We start from the raw sequence: 21,009 nt of genomic DNA, 5'->3' as shown, positions 1-21,009 counted from the left end.
TATAGGTACTAATATGGCATGCTAAGATATATTAAAAATAGCAAAGTGTAGACTAGTGTTTCTACTACACTATTATTTGTATAAAAATACACATACTCACACCCATGTATATAGTGTATAAAATAACGTGTTTTATGAGCATAGGAAAGCACTGTTATATACACAGACTGCTTCTAGAAGGTGCAGAAGAAACTACAGCCCCAGTTGCCTCTGGAAGAGTGACTGTAGCTCGGTGGTGAGGGTGGGCAGGAGCTTGACTTTTCACGGTATGCCCTTTTGTACCTTTGCAGTGTATACTGTGGGAATATATCTAGTAAATACTAATTTTTTAAAAAATTGCTAGAAATCTCTTAGGAAGGTGTTATGCAGGGGACTTTTGCCTCGCAGTAAACCCAGTGAGCCAATTTTTCTTCATATGGAAACAGATTTTTGGTTTAACACCAAATGACACAGCTGGCTTTGTATATAGGTGCCACGAGGTATGGGGGGATGCCCTGGGGCAGACAGGATGCCCAGACTGCAAGGCATATGGGGACAGGTGAGTTGAGCAGGCAGTGAGTTCGAGCCTGCCTTCCATGGCTCGTGCAGACACCACGCTCCGTGGATGAAGTGGTGGACCCTCCTCGCTGTTTCCTTCTCTCTTTCCTTCTGTACGTTTTAGGCTAAGTTCAGAATAAGTTAAAAATGGTGCAACCCTACTGCTTTCTTTTGTTCTTTTAAAAAAAGTAGCTGAGATCATCTGCTTTTTATTCCTCAGTGTGTCACATGCATTTTCCACGTCATTGGAAATTGTTTGTGCAAACATTTGAATATTACTACATTGTTGAAATATGTCATAACTCATCTAATCATTCCTCTTTGGACAGAGACGTTATGCAAATTTGTTATTGTTAAAAATGTAGAGATGGCCTGACCTGTGGTGGCGCAGTGGATAAAGCGTCGACCTGGAAATGCTGAGGTCGCCGGTTCGAAACCCTGGGCTTGCCTGGTCAAGGCACATATGGGAGTTGATGCTTCCAGCTCCTCCCCCTTCTCTCTCTCTGTCTCTCCTCTCTAAAAATGAATAAATAAAATTTTTAAAAAACTATAAAAAAAAATGTAGAGATGAACCATCTTTGTACATTATACTATATTATTTTATTATTTCTTACAAGTAATATTGTTGAATCAAAGGGTATGGACATTTAAATTCTTGAGCTAGAGTGCCAAATTATCTTCTAGAAGTTTCTCAGGTTGGACTCCCTTGCCAGCTTTGAGTATTCTTACGCAAACCCCCTCCCCCCCCCCCTTTTTTTTGTATTTTTCCGAAGTGAGAACTGGGGCAGGGTAGAGGTGGAGGCAGAGAGACAGACTCCTGCATGTGCCTGACCGGGATCTACCCAGCATGCCCACCAGGGGGCGATGCTCTGTCCATCTGGGGCATTGCTCCGCTGTAACCAGAGTCATTCTAGCGCCTGAGGCGGAGGCTGTGGAACTGTCCTAAGTGTCCAGGCCAACTTTGCTCCAATGGAGCCCTGGCTGCAGAAGGGGAAGAGAGAGATAGAGAGAAAGAAGAGGGAGAAGGGTGGAGAAGCAGATGGGCGCTTCTCCTGTGTGCCCTGGCCGGGAATCGAACCTGCATAAGCCATTTTTAATTTGAAAAAATTTAGTCTTACTAACTTGAGCAACACATTTGAACGATAGTCTGGAGTCCCTGTCAAGTTGAACAAAGGTCCGTAGTATTTCCCTTGTGTCCTGTGGCATCATGGGGAAGAGCCTGGCCGAACCTGCCTGCCTGAATTCATGCCCCGCCCCCTCCCATTTCTCCACCTGCCTGCCCTCACCCCCTACACCCACACTGGGACCTGAGATAGGCCACTGCTTCCTCATCTGAGAAGTGGGGAGAATCAAGTACCTGCTTCAATGCCCGCTGCCTCCTCTGGCCACGTGGTCAGGTGCTTTTCTTTATTTTCCATATTTTTTGCAGTTGTGCTGTTTTTCTTATCAATAGTGTCATATATTACAGATCATATGTCTATATATTAGATTATAGGTACAGAGTAGAAGAGAGACAGAAGACTCATTCAGCATAGAAAATTAGGGGAAGAGGTCTTAGGAAAGTTGCCCTTTAACAGGAAGGGAAGATGAGGTCTTGACCCTCACATTGCCTGGCAGAATAGCACTCACATATTTATGGGTTTGTTTGAGCACTAATATGTGTCTCTCTATTAACAAAGCTGACAATAGCAGCCAATACCAGACTCATCCGAGCTATACAAACAGGTGGTGACAAAATAATTCTGTCAGAACATAGCACATTTTAATGTGTTAATATCAGATTAATAGGAGGATTGGCCATTAAAAACTTTAGGAAGTCAATTGAATACCAAATAATAAACCTTCTGATCTCATATTTAAGATTCAAAATGGAAAAGAAAACCCAAGCCAAACACAGGATGTTCATAGATTCAGATTAGTGACCAGAGCATGTTCCTTGGCGCCCTGACTCTGGTGACAAGGGTTTTCGTGAAGGAGCAAAAATCTCCACCTTGATTTGTGTCCTACAGGAGAGTTGTTTCCTAAACCAGGCTGTTTGAAGTAACTGGTGAAACAGTGGATGGCCATCCCTTCCATCCCAAACCGAATGTTTGTTTTGTTGCAGTGATGGAAACATTTCCATTGGTGAAGCAAATATTTAGAGCTGGAAGAAACATTCAGGCAGCCAGGATGTATCAAAATAGAACAGAGGCCTGCCTTAAAACACATTTCTTTTAAAAAGCCACCTTGCACTTGGATGCTGTGGTTCCAGCCACAACGGGTTAAGTGAGAAATTAGAAATTGTGTCTGTGCCGCTCTGACCCCTGCTCCTGGGCACATCTCCATTCCCTTTTCTGTCTTTGATTTTCTCTTCCAGAAAATAGGGTTAACCATTCTAAGTGATTTTGTTGAGGATTAAGGATTTTTTTTTCTTAGAAATAAATTTATCCTTTTGCATCAGAAAGATATTCCATGGAACACAGCTTCTAAGACTATACAGGGAAGAGTCTGCCCAGTCTGTGACCCCAGCCACCAGGCCCCCTACATGCATAGCCAGTGTTACTGTTTCTTATCTCCACTGTACGCATGTACACACAGCTGAGAGAGGTGTTTGTATGTTTGTGTACAGAGATTCTTTGAGAAGATTTTTATCATAGAGGCCCCATGTACCCTTTACCTAGTTTCCCCCTGGCTCCACATATTCTTTTGTCTTTCTCAGTTTTTGAAGTGATTGATTCTGAGACTTGGTGTATTTAATGTCTCAACTGTGTCCCAGAACAGAGAGAAACAGGCGGGGCAGGCTGCTTGTGTGCTCAGCTACCCTCCCTCGCCACAGGAAAAAGAGCCCGTGTTGGAATTGGGTCGCCATGGGCGGTGGACAAGTCACTGCCCTGCTCTGTGATCCGTGTAAAACAGAAGGGAAGGAAAAAGGACAGGAGATAGGCCGGATGAGCTCCGACTTTCCATCCAGGTCTGAATTTCTTTGTTTGCTTGTCAGAGGTGACTTTTTCTTTTTAAACGAACTTCATTGCCTCTTCTAAAACAGGAGGAAGATTCAAGTATAATTAAAAGTGTTTATTAATTTGGCTTTCTACATGGGCACAACATACCTTTGGCGTGTCTGGCCTTTGGCCTCCAGGTCGCAGGGCTCGCTGATTACCATACCCTTGGTCTTTAAAGATGGTTTGTTCCCCAGAACTTGGTCCGTGCACTGTGGGCAGGGCCAACTTCCCAGCCTGTTGCCAAGGACCTGGAAGGTTCCACACTGCTGTCAGTGACAGCAGCAACAATATTTGTCATGCTGTTAGTCCTTTGGAATTGATAAGCAAATATCAAAATCACACCTCTTTATTTTTGTTTTTACTTTAGCAAAGAGGGATTAAAAGGGGGGGAACCTTTGAGGCTATACATCTAAAAATAGACGTCATGGTGCTCATTGGAACCCCTCCCAGTCTTTCATGTGAGAGGTCTCAATTTGTGTTCCACAGAGGGGCAGCTCACTTCTGTCTTCTTCACCAGTTATACTACTCCCCGGAGAGGCTCAATAAATTTTATAGGGAAATTTCCTCCTTATGCGGAAGGAGCTACGCTCGCTCAGCGATTGGTGTGACTGAAATAATTTAGGGCTCCAAGGGAGTACGTCTGCCTTGTGCAGTGATGTATCAGAAGTAAATGTCCAAAAAGTTTTGCTTTTGGTTGAGTTGGCCACATCATCGATACCCCTGGGCCCTGGATCCTCTGACTCCAGCCTGTCTGGTTTGGAGTTAAACAGCTCCCCCAAACTTGCATTTCGCTCAGCGTGAAACGGTCCCTCTGCGTGCCCTGCTGGCAGTGGCCACGAAGCTTCTTGCTGGGGTTCTGCAGTGTCACCGCTGACCCGTGAAACCCCAGCCCTCGGACATGGCTGGGTTCTTGCATCTCGAGGCAGAGGTCATGTCCCTGACTCGGGGGAGCAGGCCTGCCTCACGGTGGGACGGGAGCCTGCAAGGTTCGCAGTCCTCAGCCCGCAGTGCAGTATGTTTTGCCCTGGCCTTTTCCTCGGTGATTTATACCAGGAGACATGGCCGGGTGATATCCAGTGTCCTTTCGTCTTTGTGTTTATTTTTCTTGCACGTTGAATGTATTTAAAGGATATATTGTCTTTCTGGTTCACTGGGATAAGGAAGGGATTGGTGCACATTTTAATGAGAGGTCCCCAGCTCCCTGTGTTGAGATGAGAATTATTTTCTTGGTTAGAGATTATTCTTTCTTTTCTTAGGTGGCAGGAGGCAGTGTTCTGCTTCTTTTTGAAATAGCATTTTTCCCTAACGATTTTTAGAAGGATACTGAGAGGACATTCACTTTGAGGACATCATCAGCAACTTTTTCTCCTGTTGTTTGAGCGTCTGTCTTTTAGGAGAGGGACGTCTTTTAGGAGAGGGACGAGTCTCACCTCTTGTTCTTGAATTTACATATCAATAGCAGGATAGCAACCAGCCTTGTCCTCAAATCAATTTTTATAAAAACTCCTTCATTCCGGCTAATGATAATTTGGAACTAGTTTTCTCAGAAACTGTTTTTTGCTGCTTGGGAATAATCAGCAGAAAAGAAAACATTTGGCTTATTTGCTTATTAATATTTTAACTAAGTGAATTAGACAGATTGGGGGGTTAAGGGGAGGGGATTGGAAAGTGGGTGGGGGAGGCCCCATAAACAAGGTGATATATAATATTTTTTTTGTTCTCCTTTTAAATAAATACCGATCAGCTTTATGTTCAGAGACAATAGGAGCCGTTGGCTTAAATTTGCAGTTTACTGTATTTATGGCTGTAATATCAAGGTGCTGCCGTCGTAATTTCATGCCCCAATGAGAAGAGCAAGGTCGAAGCAAATGCTTCCATCGGCATCTGCTAACACACTAACTCATAAACAAGGCCCGGCTGGATCAGGTGGCACGGAATAATACAGGCTAATGAAATACAGCACAGCTTTCCATTACTGTTAGTTTTTACAGTGTCGTCATTACGTGTAATTTATGTTTAAAAAATTCAATTTTATACAAGGCACTGGGAAATAGGGGTCTACAGGTCATCCAACGACTTTTAGAGGCTCTGAGAGTCCTTATTGTACTCCACTGTGCCAACAAAATGTTAATAAAATAAAATAAAAATACTTTTTTCCCTTTCCCCTCCCCTAACCTTTTCTGAGAGAGTTGATTTTTCTTTTAATTTGGGGAGCATTTTTTGCCAGCCGTCCCCTCTGCTTCCTCTGCTCCCGGCGTGTGCACGGGGAGATAACTAGTGGTTCTGAGAGAGGTGACCCGCTCAGTCTCTGTGAGTGCCGGCTGAGTCACCTGAGTCCTGGGAACAGAGGGACATGATGAGGAGGTGACAGCCAGAGTGGCCGACCTGGGACTGCCTCCCTTCGCCGCTGGCCCCCTGGCCCTGTTCCCTGATGACCCTCAGGCTGAGCTGGAAGGGGCCGCCAGCCCTTACCTAGCTTACTTCTCAGCTCCTCTGACCCTGCGGCCATGGTTGTCTGATCTGAAAGGTACGAGAACATGCTCTCTGCTGTCGCCTGTCTCTGCTTCACCTGCACAGGGCCAGCCCAGCGGCAGAGCCGTGCGGGCATTGGAGACACTGGCGAGGTTACGTTCTCTGAGAAGCCCTTGCACACGGCAGCCCTCCAGGGTGCCTGGTCTGAATCCTGAGGAAGGACCCTGTGTCCCTGGGGCTCACAGAGCCCCATGTTGGGGTGTGTTTGTATTTTAATAAAACCTTTAGGAAGAGAAAGCGAGTTTGTTTATCTTCTAAGGGATAAATACAAGCAGTGTGACAGCCCCTGAAGCCATTCACCTCAGTTGTCAATAGAATATAGCTCACTTGTGTGTTCTTTTATGAGGATCCCACCCTGGAGAAAGTGTTGGAAAAGGAGCTGGCCGGCTTAGGGCCCCCCGGGAAAGGGTAGAGGGGACTGGTTTTGGAAGTAAATTCCAGAGAGCCGGAGATCAAAGGCCGTGCCGACCCAGGGCTGGGGTTTCATGTGCACTGTGGGGTCTGGGTTGGGAGCTCTCGGTGCTGCAGATCAGGCCGCTGTGGCCTTAAAGGCGAGGCGACGCTGCCTCTTGGAGCCCGCGTCCTGCCGCTCCTGCTCACCACGGACAGGTCTCCGCGAGCGCTAGTGAGTCCTGCAGTCACTGGGCAGGGCTTCCTTAGTTGTTAGTTTTGCTCCCTATTAGTAATATATTTTAATAGTCAGTGTCACAGATGGGGAAGGGGCTGCCGCTCTTGGAATTGTCAAGCATCAGAGGTGAGGATATGGAAAGAGTTCCTAAATGCACAGTGCTAGTGATATCAGATAATGCACTTGACATCCCAACTAAAGAAATTTTAGGTTTGAAATTGGCTAGTTCTCCCAAAGGCAGCTGCTAAAGGAAGATTTGGCTGAGTGAAAGGAGGGGAGGAGGCTCGCTTGCCACAGACTGTGACACCCTCTGCCCCCTCTCTGCTCCTCTCAGCCCTTGCTCAGTCCCTGGGCGGTTAGATTATTCCTTGCAGATAGCAATCAACTGGAAGGAAGTGTGTGTGTCTAATTTGCATGAGATTATTTAAAACAAAAAAAAAAAAGGTCTGCATTAGTCAGGGTGATGGTAAACAACGCAGAGTGCCTTTTATAATGTAGCCTCTGCCTCAGCTTCCAGAGCCAAATATAATTCACGGACAGTTGGCAATGCCCTTTGTTATTCCTTTTAACCTTTTGGGTTCTGCAAGGTCTCATTCTAAGCCCTGCAGCATTGCTCCCAGGGGTGGGTGGGTTGGACCTGCGGTAGCACCTCACCCTGAATGGCAAGGGCCATTCAGCACCAGGAGTCCAGGACTGGGTAGGTAACCCTTGTGTTCTGAGAGAGATGACCCCCCAGAAAAACTCCCAGATGAGTCACCTGACAGATTCATCTGCAGAGTCCTGAACCTGTTCAGTGCCCCCTAAGCTGGGCATGTCAGAGGACGACGACACTGTGGGAGCCTCGCACCAATCTTTGCGAGGCCTTTGAGTTTACTTGGGGTTCAACTATCAGAATGAGATGCGGTCACTCTACCCTTGTCATTAGGTGGCATTCAAAAAGTTGTCCAGGTGTCATTTGCAGATAGGACCCAGGTGTTAAGTTCCTGTGTTGTTTGGGTACAGCCCGGAAACAGCACCCATGGGCCCTTGCCTGTGGATGGGGGTGCCCATATGTGGATGGAGGAGATTTTATTTATTCATTTTAGAATTTTAGAGAGAGGAGACAGAGAAGGGGGTGCAGAAAGCATATGTATACCTTGACTAGGCAAGCCCCGGGTTTTGAACCGGCGACCTCAGAGGTTTAGTTCTTATCCAAACTTGTTTCATAAGATCAAAGACTTAAGACTTAATTTTGCTATCCACCCTCTGATGTTTTGAGACTATGCTATAGCGGGAAGTCCCTGGGCTGCATATGGAAGGTCTTGGGTTGTCATCTGGCAGTACCAGGCCCTTGACCAGTATGATGGGAGGCATATTTTTTATACTCCTTGGGCCTCAGTTTTTTTAATCTGTTAAATGAAAGCAATGACTGGGATAATGGTCCAGGCTCTGAAATTATATTATTCAGTGAGATCATTAAAATGATTTTTTTCTTTTTAAAGAAGAAAAAGGATTCACTTTATGTAACAAAATCAAAATCCTTATCCTCTGGAGGACTAGGGATATCAGAGTTCCAGTAATGTAAATATGAAGCCAATGTAAATTTAGAGCATCAAATGATAATGTCTGTGAAAAACAAGAGCTTGGGAGGATGTACAGATGCCCTTTAGACCGCGGCCTCGCCTGTGAACTCGGCTGCAATAATGCAAGGACCATGTTTTATTAGGAAAATAGGCTCCCTCAAAGCTCAGGGCTAGAGGGCGGAACAATGGGCAGGAAGTCCTGTCCCTTTAACAAGCTCCTGCTCTGCGGGCCGCAGCCCAGCCAGTAACTTACTGTATATTTCCCCAGCGTTAAACATTATCGTACTTGTTTATATTTGAAAGAGCCAAAAGGGAAAATGAGAATGCAACTGAATGCTCCTTTTGGGAAAATTATCCTCATTTGCAGCCAGCGGCTGACAAGGCACACGAACCACCAGGTTTATAATATTCCGTAGTGTACCAGTGGCCATCAGCCCCTGCTGACGTTGCGTGTGCCGCTTCTCTGATGGCTGATTACGAACTGGTCAGAGCGGTGTCTTTCCTACTAGAACCTTGAAAGGAGCTCCCCTTCCTGTTTAGGAGGAGATGTGTTCTCTGTTTTTCTGTGGCCCGTCTGTCTGTCCTGCCCCTGCCTGTTCTTGGGAGGTGAGATGATGATAAAGCAACCTGCTGCAGCGAACCGGGTTTTGGGGGAGGGATAGCCCCCATCTCAACCGTGTCCTCAGATTTAGCCTTTGTGCTCCGAGGGTGCTGAGTGCCAGTAAATAACCCTCTGTGCACCCTGGCAGCCTTTCCATCTGCCCATCAGTCTGCAGCACTTGGATTTCACAGAGGTGTGGCCTGCCGACCTCGGGCCAGCCCACTGTGTGCAGAGACGGGGAGAGCTGCAGTGTCAAATGGGGCCTATCTCCACTGCCCAGTGCAGAGAGAAGGAGTCCAGGGCTGGTTAGAATGGGTCAGTGTCCTCCCCGGAAAGTCCGCGGGATGGTCGCAGCCCCCTCAGCTGCCGTGATGTGGGCAGCACTGTGCTTCGGAGTATTAATGCTTTCCACCCAGCAGCCCCTGGGCATCAAGTGTGCGGCACCAGGCTTTGGAAGATGCTGATCCTCAGAACCTCCTGTACTTAACTTCATCCCCCCCAGGGGCAGATAGACCATGCTGTGGCCTCTAATGGAGAGCTGCCCACCAGATGTGGAAAAGCTCTGTGTTGCGACTGGGCTGGGTATTCGGATTCCGGGCACTGCACGGGCGGACCAGAGTGGGCTTTTACAGACCAGCAGTGCCTTGGCCACTCTCAGCGACTAGAACACGTTAGCACACACACTGTTACTTCTGAGCTGGCCCCAGGGGACAGTTTTCCTCACACCTATGTGCCTCACTTTGTTCCATTCTTTGGGCTGATTAGTGCCCTCACCTCTTCCCACAGGGCGAATGTCCCCAAGCTGCCTCAGAAAACCTCCCAGCGGTGTGCCTAGTGAACACGGGGTCTCTAGGGGTCTTACACTTGCCTTTGATTCCTCTGTGGGCATATCCTCTCCACATGTTGCAGCCACTGCATTTGGTGCCCTGCTATTTCCTGATGTCCCGTGTGCAGTGTGGTTTAGAGTATCGGGAGGAATAAAAAAGACAAAAAGAAAAACTAGCCAAAGGCGATATAGGCAGCCTGTGATAGGCTCCAGTAATAATCATCTGAAAGTTTGGGCCTGGCCTTGTTTTGATCTGTTTTCTTGTTTTATTTTCTTCTTTACATTCTATATCCCATTCATACTAATCACAGTCAGTCCTGATTTTTCTTTTTATTTCTGCATTTGTCATAAAATAAAGCAAATTATTCCCGTCTTTGGAAACGATCTAGACTAATTAGTCGTCTCACCCAATAATTAGTTTTTTGTTTCCCTGTCTGTTTTCATGCATTATTGTTAGTTTTTTCCCCTCTTTTTTTTAACACCATTACAGATTAAAATGAGCCACATTTGCAGTTGATGGTATCTGTTTTCGGGGGAAGAATGGAGAATTGCAGTACGGAGCGACTTCAAAAGCAGCAATAAACTCAAGGATAAATTAAGGAAATTGAATGAGCCACATTTGGAAGCAGTGTTGAGGCTAATATTCTGTCGCTTAAGGTTAAATTGCAACTGAGAGGGGTTCCAGAGAATCTGAAATCGGGAGGCAGCTTCCCGGGAGGCTCAGCATCTGTGGCTCTCCGGCTCGTCCCAGTGCAGAGTGTGTGGCGGACTGGACAGTGGCGAAGGTGCTCACCTGCAACCCTGTGCTCTTCTTCCCCAGGGCTGACCGACGAAGAGATCGATGTGGCTTTCCAGCAGTCGGGCACCGCCGCAGAGGAGCCCTCGTCCTTGGGCCCAGCCACACAGGTGGTTCCTGCCCAGCCCCCTCACCTCATTTCTCAGCCATACAGTAAGTCCCGTGCAACAGCTCCTGCCTGCACCTGGGTTGGGGTCCAGGACTCTGGCCAAGAGCAGCACTCCCATCGCCCAGACTCAGGAGCTGGGGGAAACTGGGAGCTGCAGCCAGCAGCCCTCTTTTTCCCCAGAAGAATGTGACACACCCGGATCCTCTTCTAGACAAACTTTGAAGTGTGACAAAGGTTTAAGAAGAGACAAGGGACCAGAATAAATTAGCATATTAATGTGTTGTGTCAACTGTTATGGTTACAAGCAAGAATCTGTAAAAGTGCTTATTGGTTCAGTTTCCATTTTCCTACCGCAGTGCCTTCACACGTTACTGTTTCATGGAAGAACGACTGCAAACTCCGGGTTCATGAGTGCATTCTCATTTGCCCACTGAAATAACTTGCCTCCTAATTTATTTTTTAAAGTTAGTATTAGTAGATTTAGACTGCGTCTCTTCCTTTTCTTATTTTCTTTCTTCTTCCTTCCTTTCCTCTATCCTTCCCTCCCTTGTCCTGGCTATACCATGTATATTTATGTATTGGGTCTGTTAGAAAATTTCAGATTAAATGTAAAGGTTCTTTTTTTTAAGAGAGAGAGAGAGGAAGGGAGAGAGATGAGAAGCATCAACTCATAATTGTGTCACTTTATTGTTCATCGATTCCTTCTCATAGGCGCCTTGACTGGGGGGTTTAAACTAAGCCAGTGACCCCTTGCTCAAGCCAGTGACCTTGGGATGATGTTGGTGGTCTCACACTCAAGCCAGCGACCCCATGCTCAAGCTGATGAGCCTGTGCTCAGCTGGCAACCTCAGGGTCTCAAACCTGGGACCTCAGCATCCCCGGTCTACGCTCTATCCACTGCGCCACCACAAGTCAGGCTAAAGGTCCTTTTTGAATGTAGTGTTTAATTATTATATGAGCCCATGACCTACAGTAGGTTTTGTTGTTTTTAAATAAAAACTCTTTTAGGAATCAGGGTCCTTCAGACTAGTAATAAATGTGCACCTATAACAGAACCCCTTCTTTAAGTCACTTGTGCAAGGTCTAAAAAGGTTAAAAGTTACTCCAAAGCAATGGAAAGTATCCTAGTTTTGTGTCTTTAATGTAACTCAGTCTTGGATCTGTTGACTTTCAAAATGCCTTTTCTATAATTGTCTTCATTTTAATTGTCTATCTCAGAAGTTTTATTTTTCCAAAACATGATTTAAAACAGTGTTAGATATCAGATTTTAAAAGGCGTGATTTAAATGCCAGACTTGTTCTGACCCCTACCACGCGGCCTGGCTCTTTCTTGGGGCTCCCTTTGCCCCCCTCTCCCTGGCTCAGCCCAAGCAGGGGAGCGAGATCTCTGTATAGACTTCAGGGGCCCGGCAGGGGGTGGGATCTCGCATTTCCACGCCTGCTATCTTTAGCTTTCTGGGTAAGGCTGAATGGCTGAGGCCAGGTAGCATAGTCTCAAGGTGCTCTCATCCGAGGTCTCCTTGTCTAACAAACACTGCGTTCTGTGACCTCTGAGACCAGAGGAGCTGTGCTGGGTGGTGAGCCTTGTCCTGGGGCTCCCGAGTCAGGAGCAGCCACCTGTCAGCCTGAGGCTTGTCCCTCCTTCCTGGCAAGCATCCCTTCCAGGCATTGCGTTTGCTTCCTGTCACTAACCAAACTCAGCAGTGTTTCTTTTCAACCCAAGGCTAAGTCTCCACACTTTTTCTTTAGTTATGTCCCTGGCCCAGCCATTGAATGGGATTTGTTGAGGACAGGCCGAGGCAGCTGGGGTGCAGAAGTTTCTGAGATGCACATCTGTTCTAGTCCAGCTGTTTCCTCTGTGGCTTAATACCAAACAGGTCTGTGGGCTACTTGAAACTTCTTGCTCAGAACAGTGTGTTGGCTGGTCACGGGCCTACTGTGAGTAGCATAAAGGGTTAAACAGACTTTCTGATAGAAGCAGACGCCCCGGGTGGGGAGGAGCAGCTCAGCCATTTAAATCATCCTCAGTCCAGAGCTTTGAGAAAAAGCATTGCATAGTTAGGTATTTAGGTAGGAGTATTTTTAAGAGTCTCCAAGCCCTAAAAATAAAATACATCTTAGAGACAGACTCCTTCCTGCTCTGACGCTGGTATAAAAACAATGGTAGTGGCAATTTTAAATACAGTACCTGCAGTTTTTAGTAGTTGCCAGCGAGTGTCATTCTTCCTGGGCCACTGCCCCGCCCCCTCAGCTCCGGGCTGACTCTACCTCTTCACTTCTGTACTTTTGCCAAGAGGTGTCAAAACTGCTCCAAAAAAAAAAAAAAAAAAAAAAAAGCTTGATTTTGATTAATATAGAGAAAGAAGACTTTGCCTGACTGATAATAAAACTGATAAATGACATTTGAATTACTTGTAGCGGTAATTTATTACATAAAATATCTTTTATTTGACATGCGATTAGTTGCTGGAAGCATCACTCAACCTGACTAGTTTAAACATGCTCTGAAATGAACCCCAGTAAAACCAGGGCTGTCTGCGGCTGGCGTTGTGAAATACGCTAATCCTGGAGTGAGGGAAAATCTGACTTTAAATATTTAAATGATTAATTGGGTTTATATATATTTTTTTACCTTTCTAACCCCCTTAATTACAAGCAAACTCAGGGGAGTTCCTGAGCTAGGTGTGCAATCTGCATGCTTATCGCTGCAGCATTGTCTCAGTCCTGGGAGGGATTTATGGCCTCCGTTCACGCGCATTCATGCCGGTTCCACATCTGGAGTGCAGGCAGCCCTTCCCTGCTCGTTTCTTGACTCTTTAAGGACATTCTCTCTCTGAGCCTACATCTAGATAAGGAGATGCTCCAGGCTCAGCCCCAGATGCTCACATCTTGGGGAAGGGTGGCTTTCCCAAGACCACTGCAGGGGGCTCAGTGCTCCCGGACTGCCACCTCTGGACTTCGCGGTCCTCCTGCTTGTGACAGATGTCCCACTTGGTGCCTCTTTTGATATTTCTACTCTTTGGTGAATGTGGTTGAACTTGAGATGTTAGGAAGTGCTGGCATCGGCAAAGAGAACATGGAGACCTACCAGAGTGTTTAACTCACCCACGTTTGTTAAGCATCTACTTACTGTATGCTCAGGACACTGTAGTGGGATTCGAAACATGATCTTTTTTTTTTTTTTTTTTTTTACAGAGGCAGAGATAGACAGGGACAGACAGACAGGAACGGAGAGAGATGAGAAGCATCAATTATCAGTTTCTCGTTGCGCATTGCGACTTCTTAGTTGTTCATTGATTGCTTTCTCACATGTGCCTTGACCGCGGGCCTTCAGCAGACCGAGTAACCCCCTGCTGGAGCCAGCGACCTTGGGTCTAAGCTGGTGAGCTCTTTGCTCAAGCCAGATGAGCCCGTGCTCAAGCTGGTGACCTCGGGGTCTCGAACCTGGGTCCTTCCGCATCCCAGTCCAACGCTCTATCCACTGCGCCACCACCTGGTCAGGCCGAAACATGATCTTTAAGGATCCTACTGGCTCTCGGGGAGAGAGAGGACAAACTCTTAAGAAAAAGATAATATAAGGACATTGTGATGTAATGCCAAAATTAATTACGTAGACAAGAAAATTCCATAAGGATACAGAATAGAAAAAAATGAATGTGGGCTAGAGAAGTCAGGACAGGCTTTGTGAAAGTGGGGAGGCTGGCACCCTGGGGAAGCGTGGTGTTGCTTGGTGTGAGAGTAAGCCGGCGCAGTCAGGGGTGAGGTCGGGGAGAGCCGGCCAGAATCCAAGCGGAAACTGTGCATTGTGAGTTTCTTGGTCCGGTTTCTTCTCGCTCGCCCGCTAAAGTGGGAGTTAGTGCAGTACCTAGCACGGTCCTGAATGGGAAGTCCTGATAAATGCCTGCTTGATTGGTTCATTCCGAGCTGCTGTTTCTTCTTTCCTCCTAGAGAGACTAGAAGCAAGGTAGCTTTGAGATATAGGCAAGGCCATTGTGAATTTTGTGGGTAATAATTTTTTCTTAGGTCTTTCAAAGACTGACCTACAGCTTCAGTTATCTCAGAACAGATGTAAATGTCTGAGGCTGGGGAAAGGTTTTGACATTTCATTAGAAATTGTGAGAGAGAAAGTGTGTTCTTTCTCAGTTTGTTTCTTTTAGAGCCCATATAGTCTTATAATGTACACTTACCCTTGGTTTTCTTAATTCACTGAGCGGCCTTTGTTACTGAGGGCCTGCTATGTGATGTGCCCAGCACTGTGCTAGACCCCTTGCCTGGAAGGGTATTAATAAGGCCTAGTTAGTTGCTATCTCTCGTTGTCCCTCCTGTTGGGTAGGCAGGGCAGTTAGTAGGTGTGGCAGTGCCTGTGAGCTCAGCCCAGTTGAGGACAGGGGCACAGACAGGTGATGGACAGCACAATGTGTTTGCTGGGACTGTGGGGGGTGATTGGCTCAGTGACCAGGCAGGATGGACAAGAGCCTCCAGGCAAAGGCACATGGACATGAAACCAGGTGATGTTCAGAGTAGATAGAGCATGGGTGGGGGTGTCAGAGGAGATGCCCCGAGAAGGGGGCAGAGCTAGGTCATCACCCTGATGGAAGACAGTCAAAAACACATTTGATTTTTACTTTGAAATGTATCATCTAATTATTTTTGAGGCAGCATTACTTATGAGACTCTTTATTCTTAGGCTAATATTAAAATTATTCTTATCATCTGGGCAGATGCAGCAGGAGGTCTAGGGAGCCGTCCTGGGGGTCCACATGCCCTCCTGCCAGCTCATTGCAGTTCTCCAGGGTGGGGTCAGCTGCAGCTTCTGCAGGGAGTCTCAAGTGCCCCCAGCCCAGGCAGGATGGAAGCTCCCCTTGGCTCTGTGGGCCCTCTGTTCCCACCACAATACTCTGAAATGCTTATTCACTGTCTTCTCCCTTCAGCTCTGAGTTGCCTGAGTTCAGAGCCTTTTGTTTTGCTTTGTTTTTAAAGCTATGACCCGAGGCTCCGTCTTAGCAGGTGTTCTAGGAATGTTTGTTGAATGGATCAATGGTGATGGAAATGTGCTTCAGAATTGAAGGGCTGTCCAGTAATATCATCACTGGGGCAGCCCTGGGAGCCTGTCAGGAGGCCTGCTGTATGCGGGCCCTGCAGGCTGTGGAAGGGAAGAGGGAAGGAAGCCCTGGGCTGGGGCCCCATCTATGCGCTGTGACTGCAGGGAGCCAGTCCAAGGTGAGGCCTTAAGGAGGAGGCAGGGCTCATGGGCTCTGAGGGTCAGTGCTCAGGCTGGGCCTGAGGCAGGATGGAGAGCATCCTTGCGGTCCTTGGGAGAGAGTGCTAGGGCCTGCAGTCGGGGGTGAGGGTGGTGGTGGTGGTGGTGGTGGTGGTGTGTGTGTGTGTTTCTGGGGTGGTGGTGGTGTGTGTGTGTGTGTGTGTGTGTGTGTGTTTCTGGGGTGGTGGTGGTGGTGGTGTGTGTGTGTGTGTTTGTTTCTGGGGTGGTGGTGTGTGTGTGTGTGTGTGTTTCTGGGGTGGTGGTGGTGGTGGTGGTGTGTGTGTGTGTGTGTTTCTGGGGTGGTGGTGGTGGTGGTGTGTGTGTGTGTGTGTTTCTGGGGTGGTGGTGGTGGTGGTGGTGTGTGTGTGTGTGTGTGTTTCTGGGGTGGTGGTGGTGGTGGTGGTGGTGGTGTGTGTGTGTGTGTTTGTTTCTGGGGTGGTGGTGGGGTGTGTGTGTGTATGGCTGGCCCTGGAGGTGGCTATAGAGGAAAGGCCCGCAGCTTATTCTCACCACAGGAGGTACTGGGAAGTCTCTCTCTTTTCCCTCTCTCCCATTTCTCTCTCTGCCAGGTTAGCACAGCTAATCTTACTGTTTGATTACAGAAAAGTTACTGGGTTTTATATGACAAAAAATGTTTCTCTTAAGTTTTGAGGGAATGGTATTTTTTCTTCTTTTGTTCATATGACTGGCCTAGAATAGCAGCTTTCCAGGGGCCATACCCTGTCCATTGTGTTAGCTGTGTGCTACACCCAGTATGGTCCTGGATAATGCCCTTTGAGGATATTGATGAGGGCAGGTGTTACAGGAAAGCACTGAGTGACAACCTTTCCTTAGGCTTCTTAGGCCATGAAAGAGACATTGATGTTGGTGGCAGCTAGGATTATGACTGTGCTGACAATGCAGCCTGTGTTAGTTTTTTAAGATTCTGCAACAAATAACAGAAAACCCAAAATGAAAGTGGCTTAAACAAAATAGGAGAGTATCTCTTGGTTATATAAACATAGGCAGTCCAGGCTCTAACTGTCAGGGGCCCAGCTCCTGTCATTGCTCTGTGTCCCTGAAACCTGGCTGGTGTCCGTCTTATGCCCCAGTGTGACTGCTCCAGCACCAGTTGTCCCTCTGCTGTTCACCCAGCAAGAATAAGGGAGAGAAGGAGCAAACCCCTTTCTAAGGACACTTCCTGGAAATTTCCCACCCACTTCCTTTTCTCTCCATTGGCTGGAACTCAGTCACATGGCCATACCTGTCTGCAGGGGAGGCTGGGAAATACAGTCCTTGTACTGGTGGAACATGTTCCCCGCTCTTCATATCTCATGACAAGTTTGAGTTAGAATGAACACTAAATTCAGCATAATAGTTACCTCTGGGTGGAGAGGACCACGCAGTGTTGTTTGGAAAGTTTTACCTGGTAAAAGAGTTGGGTCTAGGATTGCTAATTGCATTATCATGCTTTGTAACTTGTGTAAACATTTTATTCTTTTGTATGTATTAAATATCACAGGATGTGTTTTTCAAAGTTGAATTAGAATTCATAGATCTTGTTTCTTTTCCTTGGTCTCAGCTGCTGAGCAGAGAGAACTTAGAACCCACTCTGCTGGGCATTGTGCTCAATCATTGCTGACTTCTTTAGCTCTCTTTTTTTAAAAAATTCTTAACATATTTTTTTTAAAAATCAGCTTTATTGAGATAAAATTTACATAAAATGAAATGCACCAATCTTAACTCTATAATATGGGTCTTAACAAGTATGCACTCCCGTGTAGCTGTCAGCACATTGTAAACATTTCCAGTTCCCCACAGGGTTCCCTGGTGCCCTGTTTGCAGCCCGTCCCAGCCCACTCTGGCTCTGGGGCAGCCACTGGTCTGCTCTCTGTTGTTTCTGATTAGACTTATCTTGCCTAGAGTTGGATATAAATGGAATCATACAGTATGTACTCGTTCGTGTCTGTCTGGTTTCTTTCACTCAGCATAATGTTTTTGAGATTCATCCAAGTTGTTGTGTGGATCAGAAGTTTTTTCCTTTTTATTACTGAGTGGTATATTGCATGGTGTGGATGCACCACAGTTTGTTTATACATTCACCAGTTGATGGGCTTTGGGCTGTTTCCAGCTTTGAGCTATTACGAGTAAAGCTCTTGTGATTATTTGTGTACAAAGCTTTGTATTATTTTTTCTCTTCAGTAAATGCCTAGGAGTGGAATCGCAGGGTCATATCATATGTTAAGTATAAGTTTAACTTTATAAGAATCTGTCAGAATGTTTTCCAAAGTGGTTGCACCGTTTTCATTCCGGTCAGCAGATGTGTCATGCCCTCGCGGCAGTTGGTATTGTCAGTCTTTAATGTTAGCAATGATTTTCATGTGTGTGTAGTAGTACCTCATCATGGTTGGAGGTACACTCCTCTGGTGACTGCTAATGTTGAGCATCTCTTTATGTGCTTATTGTAATTTGCGTATCTTCTTTTGTGAAGTGTCTGTTTCAGTCTTTTGCCCACTTTTAATTTTCTTCATATTGAGTTGGAAGAGTTCTTTAAGTATTCTGGATTCAAGTTCTCATCAAATATATGTATTAGTATTTCCTCCTAGCCAGTGGCTTGCTTTATTTTCCCCCTTAATATTGCCTTTTGAAAAGTTAAAAATTTAAAATTTGACATCCATTTATCTTTTTTTTTCCTTTACGGTTTATGGTTTTTGTGTATTAAGAAGCCTTTGCTTACTTCAGGGTTGGAAAGATTTTCTCCTGTATTTTCTTCTAGATGTTCCATAGTGTTCGCTTTTATGTTGAGATGTGCTTCGTTCTCAGTTAGTTTTGTGTGTGGTGTAAGGTGAAAAGTCAAGGTTTATTTCTCCCTATGTGGATATCCAGTGGGGCAAACATCATATGTTCAAAAGATTCTATTATTCCCATTGAATTACTTGTCTCTTTAGCAAAAATTATTTGTTTTTATATGCATGGGTCTGGGTCTAGACTCTTCTTTTTTAAAAATGATTTTTTTAAACAAAGCTATTGAGCCTGACCAGGTAGGTGGTAGCTCAGTGGATAGTGTCAGTGTGGTACACTGAGGACCCTGAGGTCACTGGCTTGAGCGTGGGCTCATTCAGCTTAAGGGCAGGCTCACTAGCTTGAGCATGTGGTCTCCAGCTTGACTTTAGTAACTTTACTAAGTATAGCACTACCACAAATCCATTTTAAGGTGCTTTTATGCCCCAAATGACATCCTTTGTGCCTGTTTTACTGTGACTCTCCCCTCCCCCCAGGCAGTCACCAGTCTGTGTCATTATCATATTACCTGTTACGGAAGCACACACTGTGTGACCCTGTGGCCTGCCGCCTTGCCTGGCGCATCCTAGTTTGAGTTTCAGCCACGTTGTAGCTTGTAGCAGTATTTCATCCCTCTTCATTGCTGAATAGTATTCCTTTGAGTGGATGTACTACATTCTGTCTTGCAGTTCACCAGTTGATGGGCATTTAAGCTGTCTGTAGTTCTGGCTAACAGGAATCAAGCTGCTGAGAATATTTGTGTGAAAGTCCTGTGTGGATGGAAGCTTTTATTTCTCTTGAGGTGCTGGGTCATTGGGCAGTTTTATGTTTCTGGATTCCTCTGAATTTTTTTTGTCTAATCAGCTTTTTTGAAGTAAAACTTATACACAGTAAATTAATTACCTTTAAGTATACAGTTTGATGAGTTGGAAGGGTGAGTTGTAACTTATGTAACCAGTACTACAATCACAATATAGAAAATTTCCATCACCCCAGAAACTTTCTCTGTGCCTTTTACATTAGTTCTGTCTCCGGCTTCCAATTCCTGTCAACCAGCAATCTACTCTTCATCACTGAAGTTTTGCCTGTTAGAAAATTTCCCATAAATGGAATCGTATAACATGTTTTCTTTTGCATTTGGTTTCTTTACAGTCATGCATACGTATATACATACATACAGGACCAACTAGTAAACATTTTAAACTTTGTGAGCTGTATGTATTTCTGTCACAATTCCCCACCCCATTCCATTGTGTGGATATACCACAATTTGTTTATCCATTGACCAGGTTCCATTTGAGGGCTATTAATGAATAATGCTGCCATGAACACACAAATCTTTGTATGCAGCCATGCTTTCCTTTCTCTCAGGTGAGTACCTAGGAGGGGAATGCTTTGGTTATGCCTTAGCTGTATGTTTCGCTTTATAAGAAACAAATCCAAAATGTTTGCACTTTCTAGCTGTAGTGTGTGAGAGTTTCAGTTGTGCTACATCCTTGACAACACTTGGTATTCTTGGTTTCTAAGATTAGCCATTCTAATGTGTATGTTATAGACTCTCATTGTGTTTTTAATTTGTATTTCCCTAATGACTGGTAATGTCAAGCATATTTTCTGGTTCTTATTGGCCATTTCAATCTTTACCCATTTTTAAAAACAACTCTTTAGACATTATAGTTATACAAGTCCTTTATCAAATATATCAAATATATGTTTTGCAGATATTTTCTCCCAGCCTATGGCTTGCCTTTTCATTTTCTGGGTAGTGCCGACCTGGAACTCTGAAGTCGCTGGTTCAAAGCCTTAGGCTTGCTGGTCAAGGCACATATGACAAGCAACCAGTGGACAGCCAGAGTGAAGCAACTGCTTCTCGTCCCTGCCCTCCTCTGTAAAATCAATAAATAAAATCTTTAAAAAGACACACAAAAGTTTAAAATTTTGATAATGTCTATTTTATCAATTTTTTTCTATGGTTTATGCTTTTGTATCTTTAGATGTCTTTGGCTCCTCCCCCAGGGATGCAAAGATGTCCCCCATTTTCTGTTTTCTTACAGAAACTTTTAGTTTTTGTCTAGGCGTACGATCCATTTTGGGTTAATTTTTGTGTGTAGTGTAAGGTGAGGGTTGAGGTCCATATTCCCCCTGTTGGTTTGCTGTTGTCTCCGCATAGCTGTTGCAAAGATCATCCTGTCCTGTAGAATTACCGTGGCCCCTTTGTCAAAAGTCAGTTGACCATATAAGCATGGGTCTATTTCTGACTCTCCTGAATTCATACAATTTAATTAGGGCTCATATTTTTAAATCTATGAGTGAGGACATAGAAATGCCTCAGTGTCCTTCCTGCCTGAAGATGATACCACCGATAGCATCGCAGCTCGCGAGGAGTGAGGGAGATTATCTTTCACAGGATGTTCATG

The 21,009-nt window shown here is 45.6% G+C and overlaps 1 protein-coding gene across 1 annotated transcript in view; it reads left to right on the top strand.

Moving 5' to 3' along the window:
- Positions 1–21,009, top strand: part of PEX14 (peroxisomal biogenesis factor 14) — a 136,389-nt gene that overhangs the window by 100,200 nt on the left and 15,180 nt on the right. Inside the window, exon 4 of the mRNA XM_066270493.1 lies at positions 10,488–10,616. Coding sequence (XP_066126590.1) covers positions 10,488–10,616 — 129 coding nt within the window. The remainder of the gene's footprint in view (positions 1–10,487; positions 10,617–21,009) is intronic.

This window comes from Saccopteryx bilineata, chromosome 3 (assembly GCF_036850765.1).
Source record: "Saccopteryx bilineata isolate mSacBil1 chromosome 3, mSacBil1_pri_phased_curated, whole genome shotgun sequence".
Classification (NCBI taxonomy): domain Eukaryota; kingdom Metazoa; phylum Chordata; class Mammalia; order Chiroptera; family Emballonuridae; genus Saccopteryx; species Saccopteryx bilineata.
This window is presented reverse-complemented; position numbering and strand designations above follow the sequence as displayed.